This window comes from Bubalus kerabau, chromosome X (genome assembly GCF_029407905.1).
Source record: "Bubalus kerabau isolate K-KA32 ecotype Philippines breed swamp buffalo chromosome X, PCC_UOA_SB_1v2, whole genome shotgun sequence".
Lineage (NCBI taxonomy): Eukaryota > Metazoa > Chordata > Mammalia > Artiodactyla > Bovidae > Bubalus > Bubalus kerabau.
The window spans coordinates 131380754-131394215 of NC_073647.1; the positions used below are offsets into that span (position 1 = coordinate 131380754).

The 13462-nt window shown below is 46.3% G+C and overlaps 1 protein-coding gene and 1 pseudogene across 1 annotated transcript; one reads left to right on the forward strand and one right to left on the reverse strand.

Annotated features, from left to right (window-relative positions):
• Positions 1–247: 247 nt before the first annotated feature.
• On the reverse strand, positions 248–5098 carry LOC129638768 (melanoma-associated antigen B2-like). Its single transcript, XM_055563422.1, has 5 exons — positions 4912–5098; positions 3266–3322; positions 2312–2610; positions 1429–2203; positions 248–972 (listed from the first exon to the last, which is right to left on the reverse strand). The coding sequence occupies exons 3-5, from the start codon at positions 2547–2549 to the stop codon at positions 720–722; spliced, it is 1266 nt and encodes a 421-aa protein (XP_055419397.1). The 5' UTR covers positions 2550–2610; positions 3266–3322; positions 4912–5098; the 3' UTR covers positions 248–719.
• A 5615-nt stretch (positions 5099–10713) lies between these two features.
• Positions 10714–11972, forward strand: LOC129640185 (ubiquitin-conjugating enzyme E2 D3-like; annotated as a pseudogene).
• The last annotated feature ends 1490 nt before the right edge of the window (positions 11973–13462 follow it).

The following is a 13462-nucleotide window of genomic DNA, read 5'->3' on the forward strand; positions in this document are numbered from 1 at the left end:
AAATTCTGCTTAGCAATGAAACCAAAGTAATATATTCTCTCCACCCGCTCTTTACCCTGCTTCTTTTTTGTTCTTCTTGAAGTAGAGAGTATCTCAGCCTCTTCCATAGAATGACAGCTTCCCTGGAAACTATAATTGAATGGGCAGAAACTGGGAGTTTCTTTGACTAAACATCGCCAATACAGGCATGAAAGACTTCTTAAAAGCAGATGCTCAATTAATGTTTGTGTAAAAAAAGAGCCACAAATAAATCATTTGCTTTAATTTATATTCTCAAACATTCTTGAAAACCATAAGCAGATCCAAGCATATATCTTTTATATTTACAAAAAGGGAGACTAAACAGAGAGTAAAGCAAACCAAAACTTGAAGAACTTTTGGCTATCTCTCTATGTATCTATGTTCTGAGCTTCTATTAGTGTGGTGTCTTTCACATTTCTAAGGATATTCTTATCCTAAAGTGATGTTATTCTCATCCGGGATCGCAAAAGTGATATGAGCATTTCCAATATGCATTTCAAAAAACAAAATTGTTACTCATAAATGTGGCAAACAGCAAACTGTGTGTGACCCATTTTACTCAAATACTTGTATCATGAACCTAAATAAACTTTCTGTTGAAAAAAGAAAGAACTGAAAACTAGGGGGGGAAAAATCAACAGGAACACAAGTTGACAGGCTTTTCTGACCACAAAGTGAAGAACGGCCTTCAGACCACACTAGGGGCGAGATGAGTGGCTGGATACGGCCCCAGCGTGGGCACTGGCTGAGGCAGAAGGGCCAGCGCTGGCTGCAGTAGAAATGCCAGGCCTGGCTGAGGCAAGATACTGAGCCTGGGCTGCAGCAGAAGGGCCATCCCAGACCGAGGCAGACATGCCTGCAGTAACCCAGGCAGACATGCCAGCCATGCCCGAGGCAGAAGTGGCAGCCATGCCCGAGGCAGAAGTGGCAGCCATGCCCGAGGCAGAAGTGACAGCCATGCACGAGGCAGAAGTGGCAGCCATGCCCGAGGCAGAAGTGGCAGCCATGCACGAGGCAGAAGTGGCAGCCATGCCCGAGGCAGAAGTGGCAGCCATGCACGAGGCAGAAGTGGCAGCCATGCACGAGGCAGAAGTGGCAGCCATGCCCGAGGCAGAAGTGGCAGCCATGCACGAGGCAGAAGTGGCAGCCATGCACGAGGCAGAAGTGGCAGCCATGCCCGAGGCAGAAGTGGCAGCCATGCACGAGGCAGAAGTGGCAGCCATGCCCGAGGCAGAAGTGGCAGCCATGCCCGAGGCAGAAGTGGCAGCCATGCCCGAGGCAGAAGTGGCAGCCATGCACGAGGCAGAAGTGGCAGCCATGCCCGAGGCAGAAGTGGCAGCCATGCACGAGGCAGAAGTGGCAGCCATGCCCAAGGCAGAAGTGGCAGCCATGCCCAAGGCAGAAATGCCAACCCTGGCTGCAGCTCTGGCCCCGGTGCTCTCTACTTCCTGTCTGAAAGACTCCTCATATTGCGCCAGGAAGGCATCAGTGACCGTATCATTGACCTTGGCCAAAAACTCCATGACTTTATTCTTGATGGTTTCTGTAAGCGCTTTAGGACCCCATAGGAACTCACAGCGAGGGGGATTGCTGCCGGGTACCTGGCGGTACTCCAGGTACTCTTCCCGCACCAGATCTTCTGTGATGAGCTTCCTGGTGTCTCCAAAGATGAAGTGCCTTCTTCCATCATAGATGCCCAGAATATTCAGGAACTTCCAGATGTGCTCCTCAGAGATACGGGGGCCATTCAGGTAGATGAAACTCAGCAGAGGCATCAGAAGACCATTCTTCGGCAGCCCCAAGTCACCTCTCATAGACTCACTGTCGCTGAAATCTAGGTTGCTCACCAGGGTATAGCACTGACTGTTGGGTCTAACTTCCTTCAGCACCAGGCCAAACACAACCTCCATGTGCTCAGAGGCCCTGCTGAGGATCTCTGGGAATTGCTTCATGTAACTTCCACTGATTGCCTTCAGCATTTCAGACTTCTTAATGAGCTCCCTCTTCTTATACTTACACAGCATGTGCTGCACCAACATCTGTGCCTTCTTGGTCAGAAGATCTCTGTGAGAGCTCGCCGCAGCAGCTGAGGCCTGGGAGGAATTTTCACGTTCCTGAACTTGGCCCTTGGCACCTACACCAGATCTCGAGCGTGCTGCGCCACCACCACCAGATCTCGAGCCTGCTGTGCCACCACCACCAGATCTCGAGCCTGCTGCGCCACCACCACCAGATCTCGAGCCTGCTGCGCCACCACCGCCAGATCTCGAGCCTGCTGCGCCACCACCACCAGATCTTTTGGGTATAGCACCTGCAGCAGCACTGGTGGTGCCTTGGGCTCCCTGAGGCCCCTTGGGGGTGCCAGCAGCAGACGAGCTTGACGGAGCGCTCTCTGAATCAGGAGGGGAGAAGGAAGTGGTCTCTTCTCCCCGAGATGTGGTGGCCTGATCATGAAGACCCTGGGTCTCAGACCGGGCCTGGTGACGTTTCTCACGAGCACGGACCTTACTCTTCTGCCCACGGGGCATGATGGCTGTGGTCAGGGACCGCAGGCAGGATTCTGGGCCAGTAGACAGGAGATTGGGGCACCTGGAAGATGGAGAATGAGGTGACATGAGCACCTTAAAACAGGGAGACTCTACCTTGGCCTAATCAAAGGCCACCTCTGCAGGTGTCCTTGAGGACACTGCCCTAGGAATCCACAAGCCTCCTGTTTTCCTGCTCACCTGTCCCCACAGAATCCCACAGAGGAAGAACAGAGGCCTTAGACTTTTCCTCTGCATCCTCTCAGCCCTGCTTTGGATTTACTGACGTGACAGCAGGTCCCGGCAGTGGGGTCCTCTCAGCTCATCTTTCGTATTACCATGTCAAGTCCTGGCGGAGCCTGGGCACCCTTCTCTCTGCTACTCTGATACAGACACTTTAGACCTCCACATGATCCAGAAGCAAGTGAAAGGATACCTCAGTCCACCTCCCTCCAAGGGGATACCCAGTGCTGAGAGCTCAGTAGGGTTTTTTCCATCCCAAGTTCACTGGGATCATCATTCAAGGTCCTTACCTTGGCTCCTTAAAACATCGGGCACCATTCTCCATTTGCTGACTGGTGGCTGCACCTTCAGACTAGACATTTCCCCTCCCCTACACTTGCTATAAAGCAGTGAAGTAGATGCTCAACCTGACAGTCCTTCCCTGAGATTTTCTGGGCTGAAATCCAAGGGTTGGGATAAATGCATTGAGTACTCACTCAGGTTCCTCAACTGGGCTCCTGGCAGAGAAGCTCCACTTTCTCCTGACTTGATGCCTGTGTGATAGTAAAAGCCAATCACTCTGTGTCCCAACAGGAGGAAGTAAGATGACCTTACCTTACCAAACAGTCTTCTAAGAACAGTTGCTGTTACAGGCAGGTTGATGTCCCTGTGGTCCCACACAGATCCCAATTCAAGGCCTATAGTAGTTTTTTGCTTCTCTTTTCTTCTCTATGTCTTTTTAAAATTAAATGTATTTACTATTGATTGGAGGATGATCACTTTACAGTATTGTATTTGCTTCAGCCACACATCAGTATGAATGAACCATAGGTATAGCTTATGTCCCCTCCCTCTTGAAACTCCCTCGCACCTCCCACCGCATCCCACTCCTCTAAGCTATTACAGAGCACTGAGTTTGAGCTCTCTGTGTCATATGACTAATTCCCACTGGTTATCTATTTTATATATGGTAATGCGTATGTTTTCAATGTTACTCTCTCAGTCTGTCCCTCCCTCTCTTTCCCCCACTGTGTCCACGAGTGTGTTCTCTATATCTGCATCTCCACTGCTGCCCTGCAAATAGGTTCATCAGTACCACCTTTCTGAAATCCATGTATATGTGTTAATATACAATATTGGCTTTCCTCTTTCTGACTTAATTCACTCTGCATAAAAAATTAGGACTAAAATTACCACATCAGCCAACAATCCCATTACTGTGCATATACCGAGGAAACAGTAACTTACAAAACACTTGTACTCTAATGTTCGTTGCAGCACTCTTTACAATAGCCAGTACATAGAAGCAACCAAGGCCTACATTTGACTTATGACAGGGTTTAAAATTTCTCAATCTGCTGACCACACACCTCGGACCAGGGTGGAGTGGTCTGAGGGGAGTTGCTTTTCCCCTTTGGCCTGCAGTGGGAACCGCCATGTATTCTTGAGGTCTCAAAGGGATGATGACAAGGAGGATGTGGTCTGAATGATGTGGTGAGGAATATCCCCACAGCCCCTGAGGTTCTCACCATCCCACAAGGGAACCTGAAACTCTCCCTTCCCAACCTGAGGCTCCCCGCTTTAACCTGGTCTCTCACTTCCCTGAGATGATCTGGGAAATGTCATGTCAAAATGCCCGCTTCTCCCAGTCCTCAAAATAGGACTGGCGCTTTCTGTGACTCTATTTCTTATGGGAGGAGCCCCCATCCTCACTCAGCGTCACAGCCATTAATATTGTTGGGGACTAGGTCCCTTTGTTGAACTGGGTTTATTCCATTACAACAGGGCTCTCACTTCCCCAAAACCACCTCCAGTGGACACCAGGGGGCACCACAGTTGGCCAGCTCTACCCGGGGTATCCTAGAGCCCAGTACAGGGGGGCCGCTCAGTGTGGCCCCCTTGGCGGGGTCAAAGTCCGCTCATCAGCCCTCAGGGCCCTCCTCTAAGTCCTAGAGCTCCTCCGGGGGTAGAAACCGGGCCTACCACCACAGACCAACGCCTTAGCCTGAGACACTCTAGACCACATTCAGCCGATAGCTCCGAGGGACCTGTAAGAGCCATATCACAGGGGTGGGATGTGGATGGGTCACTTTTATTACTGGGAGGGTTGGGAAAGTCCCTTCAGCTCCATTCAGGTCCTCACCTTGGTTCTGGACGAGTCCTGGATAGTAAGTCTCCGCCAAACGGTCACCGCAGTTACTAGTCAATCCGCAGGCTTTCAAAGCGGAAGTGGAGGGGAGCTGCGTAAGGTCCTACGTGGGGTCTCTCAGGGATAACGGCAGGGACAGCGTGTTACGGGAACCCCAGTAGCTCAATATTCATCCGTCCTTGGGTCCTCCGCAGGCTTTCAAAGCGGAAGTGGAGGGGAGCTGCGTAAGGTCCTACGTGGGGTCTCTCAGGGATAACGGCAGGGACAGCGTGTTACGGGAACCCCAGTAGCTCAATATTCATCCGTCCTTGGGTCCTCCGCAGGCTTTCAAAGCGGAAGTGGAGGGGAGCTGCGTAAGGTCCTACGTGGGGTCTCTCAGGGATAACGGCAGGGACAGCGTGCTACGGGAACCCCAGTAGCTCAATATTCATCCGTCCTTGGGTCCTCCGCAGGCTTTCAAAGCGGAAGTGGAGGGGAGCTGCGTAAGGTCCTATGTGGGGTCTCTCAGGGATAACGGCAGGGACAGCGTGCTACGGGAACCCCAGTAGCTCAATATTCATCCGTCCTTGGGTCCTCCTTGTGCAGTGTATCAAAGCCCAGGATGCCCCCTCCTATGAACCCGAGTCTTCCAGCTCCCAAACAAAGCCCTTGCCTTCCCAAGTGCCTAGAGGTGGGAGGCCAGCTCTGCTCTGAGCATCTCTGCTTGTCAGGTGGGTTGCCACTCTGTGAGCCTCCTTCGTTGGGGGAGAGATCCTCTCACTAGCACTGATGGTCTTCACCTTATGTCCGGTTATGTTCAAGACATCCCCATCTGCAGATCTGGGTTCTGATCTGGCTAGAGGAGACTCAGCCCTCCCTAAGATCACACAGGTTGAATGAGCGGACCACTCAGAAGTAGCTCCTGTGGGCTTCTCAGGGATAAGAATTTACAGAATTCTGTTTGGCTCCCTCTGCAGGGGTCCCCGCTAACACTCAGCATGGCATGTGAGGTGCTCCTTGGATTCAGGTCCCTCGCTCTGTGAAACTGCAGCTGATTGTATTAGACAGAGGTCTCACCTCGCTAAAACTTTCTAGACTGAAATCAACTGGACATCTGTGCCCAGAGCTTCCTGGGGACCACAGCATCAGTGATTTTCCAGGGCCTCCTTTTATAGGGTGTGCTACTGTGAGTCCACTTTCAGGTCTTCACATTGACATATGACGAATCCTGTAACTCCACTCTCTGTTTTATGAAGCTTCTTGTCTGTCTTACATCAAGGTCCTAGTCTCCTGAGAATTCCAAGTTGGAAGTCAGGATGATCCTCATGTGATCCTAGTCCATCAGGGCCTCTGAGAATAGACAGTGGGGATGCAACTTGAGTCCTTCTGATTCCTCTTGCTTAGCATCCTCACTACATCTACCACAGCCTGGGACTGCTCCTTCTACTGAGCTAAGATTCCTCTTCTTAGTCTTTGGGTGACCACTATTTTCAGGGGTGATTGTCTCCTCAGTCCTCCTTCATGGAGGTTCCCTTATCAGCTTCTGTCCCTCGATTAAAGACTTCAGGGGGAATGCATATTCCTACAAACAGTGAGCGGTTACCCTCTAGCAAATCTTGGAGAAAATGGGTCTCAGTCCCAAAAGTGATGTAAGATGAGGAAAATGCAGCAGAAATTAAGGAACTCAGGACATATGTTATGATGTCAAAGAGATAGAGGGGATATATTCCTGCTCTTCAGCCAGATTTAGGGTGTCTGCTTAATCGCTCAGTCATGTCCCTCTCTTTGTGACCCCATGTACTGTAGCTCGCCAGGCTCCTCTGTCCATGCAGAATCTCCAGGCAAGAATACTGAAGTGTGTTACATGCCCTCCACCAGGGATTGTGCCCAACCCAGAGACCGAACCCAGGTCTCCCGCATAGCAGGCGCATTCTGTACCATCTGAGTCACCAAATTTAGGGTAGTTCTAAAATATTTACTCTCGGCACCTCCCTGTTGGTCCAGTGGTTATGCGCTCCCAATGCAGGGGTCCTAGGTTTGATCCCTCGTCAGGTAACTTGATCCCACATGCCACAACTAAAAATCTCACGTCCAACAACTAAGAGTTCTCGTGCCACAACTAAAATCTCACATTCCACAACTAAAGAGCCTGCATGTGGCAACAAATATTCCAAGTGTCATAACTAAGACCCAGAGCAGTCAAAAAATAAATAGAAGTAACTATTTTTAATTAAAACAAATAAAATGTTTACTTTCTACATAGAAGGATAGCGCCAGATAATCTTGTAAGCCCTCGATCACTTGAGGGTGTCTGAATTTGCACATGCAGGTGATCATTTGCTAACTGAGCACTATCTTCTTCTCTCCTTTATTCACACCTCTTAATTATTATGGTGTTTGTATTGTCTTGGCTATGTATTCCATCCCAGTGTTTTCATCACAGAGTCCTTTCTGTCACTCAAGATACATCTTGGAGTGCTAGAAGACAGTGAATTAACTGACTCATGAGCACCTCAGGCCGGGACAAGTGGAACGGTACATGCTCTGGACCAATTCAGAAAAGCGCTCTAGTCCCAGCTCTGCCTCTTATCAGTTGTGAGGACTTGGGTCCATCCCCAAAATCGGGGAGCCTCAGGTGAAGTGGCTTTTGTAGGGCTAGTGGCATGTAGCTAAAGCACCTGGACCACACTGAGACTTTACACAATATCTGTTTTTACTATAAGTATGATTAGTTTCATCCTGGAGGATACCACCGACCCTGAGGAATTTTTTAAATCCAGGAGATGTCAGAGAATCTGTGGCATTCTCGGACATGAAACACCAAATCAGTCCAAAATGCTGTTTAGAAAGATCTTTCATTTCCACCACTAGATCGTATTTTGAGTGTGGGGGTACTTTTTTAACTGAACGAAATTCAAAGAATCTAAATTTGATTCTGAGACTAATTCTGTCTTCCTTCCCGGCTGCTCTTTCATCTGTACAACTCCTAGAGACTTTCTTAGTGGTCCAGGGGTTAAGACTGCACTCCCAATGTAGGAGGCCTGGGTTCCACTGCTGATCAGGGGACTAGGTCCCACAGGCCACAGCTTCGCTGCAACTAATAGTTCAAATGCCACAACTAAAGATCCTCTATGCCACAACTGAAGAACTCTCAGGCTGCAAGGAAGATCAAGGATCCTGCGTGCCAAAGATAAGACCAAGCATAGCCAAATAAATAAGTAACTAAAATAAGCCCCTATCAATTTCATCATCACCTAAAAGAGACTCACCTCACAGACTTTGGTAGAATTATCAACGTAGCCAAAAATGCTGAATGGAATGCCCTTTCAATAAAATGAGCTCTGTTTCCATGAGTCACAGCACAGTGTCAGCCCACTGGCTTCTGAGTTTCCGGTTTCTTTCCATTATTATATTTATTGCACAGAATCTCCTTGGAGATGATGTGCACGAAACATCTAGGTTGTGCACTGTGTTCATGGGTACTGGGACAGGAGCACAGGGCACATTCCATCCCCACCCCAGGGGGGATTTCTCTCTGGTCTACTCGTGTTGCTGTTTTGTCCCTCGGTCATGAATGACCCTTTTCTACCCCATGGACTGAACAGATTGCTCTGTCCATGGGATTCTCCAGGCAAAAACACTGCATTGGGTAGCCATTTCCTCCTCCAGGGGCAGCTTCCTGACCCAGGGATTGAACCCATGTCTCCTGCATTGGTGGGCGGGTTCTTTACCACTGAGCCATCTGGGAAGCCCCATAAATTCCAAAGCATTTGTTCAGGGTAGTTTTCCATTCCAGGCTTAATTCTCTCAACTTTGAGACCCGCCATCTGAGGGTCTGACCCCTATTCAGTGTTTCCACAGCCTCCATGGTGGGCTCGCCCTGTAGCCTAACTTAAAACTACCTTCCGCTGCCAGACTTTTATTGTCCTAAAGTCTCCAAGTGCCTTGCCTCAGTGTATTTACACTAGACTCCTCATGAGGAAGCCCTCAATCCCCTCACCTCCTTACACCTCATTTTTATTAGGCCCCTAGATCTCAGTTCACCAGCTACTTTATATGAATGCTGCTCTTAGACTCTAGAATTCTATAAGAAGGGGTTGAGTTTATTTTTCTTAGCATCCCCAAAACCACCCAGAAGCCTTCCAAAGAGCAGATGCTAAATTGATATTTGAACAATTACAGTGCAAGTGTGCAAGAAAGCAATTTACTGGGATTTCACTTCTCCCACATTCTTAAATAAGCGAAGCCAATCCAGGTAAATAAACTTCAATTTTACAAAGAAAGACTAAAGCAAATAAAACAAACGAAGAAGTGAATACTTCTTAAAATTTTTTTCTGTATCTGATAATCACACAGACTTCACTGTGGAAAAATTTCCATATTCACAAAAAAATCCATATTGCAATATCATGTTATCTTGTTCCGAATGACAAGAAATGATTCAAGGATTTCAGTCTGTGCTATGTAATACAAAAATCCTTAGTTTTCAACTGGATAATCTGCAGTACATGTCAAAGCCGTGCCATTAGTATACTTGGACTCTGAAGCTAAACACGTTTAATTAAAAGGAACAATACTTAAAAACAGAAACAAGAAAAACCTCCAATTTGTGCATATTGTATAGGAACACAAATAAATATGTTATATGCTGAATTTCCATGAGCCCCACCATGGCCCTCCTCTTGTGGGAAGATTGCCTGCTTTCTTGAAAAGCAATGTGAAGTATCTGCTCAGACTTCACTAGGGGTGGGAGGAAACTTGGACATGCTCCAGAAAGTGCACTGGCCCTGGCACCATAGGAGCCCTGGCTGCAGCTCTGGCTCTGGCTCTCTCTTCTTCAGCTCTCAAAGCCTCCTCATACCAGAATGGGAAGGCACTGGACTTGGTATCATCGACATTAGCCCCAAACTCCCACATTCTTTTATATATCTATATCTATCATGGAAGCACTCCAGATTACTTTACAAAATTGTACTCATTCCTTTTTATAGCTTCGTAGTCCTCCACTCTGTGGATATATCATGTTCCCTCAATTAACGTGGGCATAGTCATTTACGTATTTTCATATGGTTGTGGATGTCTCTTCAGAGTTAATTTCTGAAAACACTGAATTACTGGCTCAAATGTAAAAGCACATTTAATTTTCTGACATTACCAAATTGTATTTATGCTCTAATCTCATTCTTTGACATGTAGCTCTCAACTAATGAGATCAGTATATTCTCTAACACTATATACAAAAGTAAACTGAAAAGGGATTAAAGACCTAGCTATAAGACTGGAAACCATAAAACTCTTAGAAGATAATATGAGCAGAACACCTTTTGACATAAATCATAGCAATAGTTTTTTGGATCTGTCTCCTAGCAATAGTTTTTTGGATCTGTCTCCTAAAGCTAGGGAAATAAAAGCAAATTAAAGTTAAAGGCTTTTGCACAGCAAAGGAAACCATCAACAATATGAAAAGCCAACCTACTATATTGGAGAAAATACTTGCCAATGATATAATCAATAAGGGGTTAATATCCGAAATAAATAAATAGTTGATATAACAGTTTTTAAAAAATCAAGAAAAAGATGGGCAGAAGACTTAAATACACATCTTTCTAAAGAAGACAAACAGCTGGCTAAGAGGCACATGAAAAGATGTTCAACATCGTTAATCATCATATGAATGCAAATTTAAACCACAATGAGGTATTATCTAATACCTATCAGAAAGGCTATCATCCAAAAGGAACAGAAGTAACAAATGTTGGTGAGCATGTGGACAAGATCTGTACACTGTTGGTGGGAATGTCAATTGGTGCAGCCACCATGGATAACAGTAAGGAGGGTCCTCAAAATCTAAAACCAGAACTAACACATGACCCAGAAAACCCACTCCTGAGTGTATATCTGAAAAAAAGAAAAAAAAAAAAAAGAACCCACTAATTTGGATGGTCTCCGTCAGGTACTCGATGCTTGTCTGAGTCTAAGGGTTTCCACTGCTTGTCTCCCCTTCCCCTCCAGCCTCATCTACTCTCTGCCAGTGACTCCACCCCAGTCCAACCTTCCTGTTTATTAAGAAGGCACCTGTGACTGGCAGAACCAGTGTGAGATGAAGAGATAGCCCTTCCCAGCCACCAGATAATCAGGAGTTTTGGCCGGACCTTTGAGCACACACTGAGAGAGTGAGGAGTCAGACAAAAAGCACAGACTGTGGTGCCGAAATGGATTAATAAGGAACTTAGTGATGTGGCCATGGATCCTCCAGCACAATATTCTTCAGGTCCAGTTGGGGATGATACATTTCATTGGCAAACCACAATTATGAAAAAGAACAGCAGCCCATATTGAGGCAGTGTATTCTCTCTTACAATTCATTTCCCTAAAAACTACCCCTTCACACTACCTAATGGTGCATTTGCAACAGAATTTATCCTCCAGACATGAACACTAATGGCAACACTCAGTTCACTACTCTAAGATCACTGTGGTCTCTTGCTTTCATGATCTCTAAAGTTCTGGTATCCATTTGTTCACTGCTATGTGATCCGAACCCAGATGATAGCCTAAACAGTGCCAGAGGTTGCATAGATTTATAAAACAGAAATAAGTACAAAAGAATTTTTCAGGAATGTACTCAGAAGTATGCCATGATAACCTGCATTAAAGCTTGAATAAAGTTTCATTTCAGTTTAGTCGCTCAGTTGTGTTCAACTCTTTGTGACCCCATGAATTGCAGCACGCCAGGCCTCCCTGTCCATCACCAACTCCTGTATTTCACTCAAACTCACATCCATCGAGTCGGTGATGCCATCAGCCATCTCATCCTCTGTCCTCCCCTTCTCCTCCTTCCCCCAATCCCTCCCAGCATCAGAGTCTTTTCCAATGAGTCAACTCTTCACATGAGGTGGCCAAAGTATTGGAGTTTCAGCTTTAGCATCACTCCTTCCAAAGAAATCCCAGGGCTGATCTCCTTTAGAATGGACTGGTTGGATCTCCTTGTAGTCCAAGGGTTAGACTCTCAAGAGTCTTCTCTAATAGCGCAGTTCAAAAGCATCAATTCTTCGGTGCTCATCTTACTTTAAATTACTGCTAAAAATGAAAAAAAAAAAAACCCACTAATTTGTAAGATCCACACACACACTATGGAATATTACTCAGTCATAAAAAAGAATGAACTTTTGTCATTTTCAAGAACATGGATTGATTGGAAGGCATTATGTTAACTGAAATATGTGAGATAGAGGAAGACAAATGCTGTACAATACCATTTATATGGAGAATTAAAAAAAAAACAGACTAGGGAGATGAAGCAGACTGACAGATACAGAGAACAAGCTAGTAGTGGTTACCAGGGGAGAGCAGCAAGGGGGAGGGTAAGGGCAGGGATAGAAGATTAAGAGGTGCAAACTCATACGTATAAAATAGATAAGCTACAAGGATATATTGCAAAAACAAGGGGGATATAGTCAATATTTTATAAAAACTATAAATTGAACATAACATTTACAAATTGTGAATCACTTTGTTGTGTCCCTGAAACATAAAATATTGTACATCAACTATGAAAATGAAGTGAAAGTGTTAGTTGCTCAGTCTTGTTCAAGTCTTTTTGACCCTAAGGACGGTAGCCCGCCAGGCTCCTCTATCGATGGAATTCTCCAAGTAAGAATTACCCACTGGAGGGGGAAACTATTCCCTTCTCCAGGGGATCTTCCTGACTAAGTGATCAAACCCAGGTCTCCTACATTGCAGGCAGATTCTTTGCCATCTGAGCCACCAGGAAAGACCACAACAACTATAGCTCGCTTTAAAAACATATATATTCTCTCAGGAACTTTCACATGTACAATACAGTATTATTAACTATGTGCTTCCCTGGTGGCTCAGTGGTAAAGAATCTGCCTGTTGATGCAGGAAATGCGGGTTCAATTCCTGGGTTGGGAAGATGCCCTGGAGGAGGACATGGCAACGCAATCCACTATTCTTGCATGGAAAATTCCAGACAGAGGAGGCTGGTAAGCTACAATTCATGGGGTTGCAGAGAGTAGGAAACCACTTGGCGACTTAACAACAGCAATGATTAACTACAGTGACCATGCTATACATTATATCCCTGCTGCTGCTGCTACGTCGCTTCAGTCGTGTCCGACTCTGTGCGACCCCATACACGGCAGCCCACCAGGCTCCCCCGTCCCTGGGATTCTCCAGGCAAGAACACTAGGGCTTCTTATTTTGTAAGTGAAAGTTGTGAATGTCTATGCCATTTGGTCATTTACACCCATTTCATTCATCCTCCAACCCCTTCTTGTGGCAACCGCCAATCTGCAACATGATGGACCTAGAGATCATCATACTGACTGAAGTGACTCAGACAGAGAAGGAGAAATATTATATGACATATATTAGATGTATAATTTAAAAAGAGATGATACAAATGAATTGAACTACAAAATAGAAAGACTTACACTTTCAGAGAACAAATTTATGGTTGCCGCTGGGGAAGGATGTGGGACAGGGATAGTTAGGGGATTTCTGATGGACATGTACACACTGCTATATTTAAAATGGATAAGCA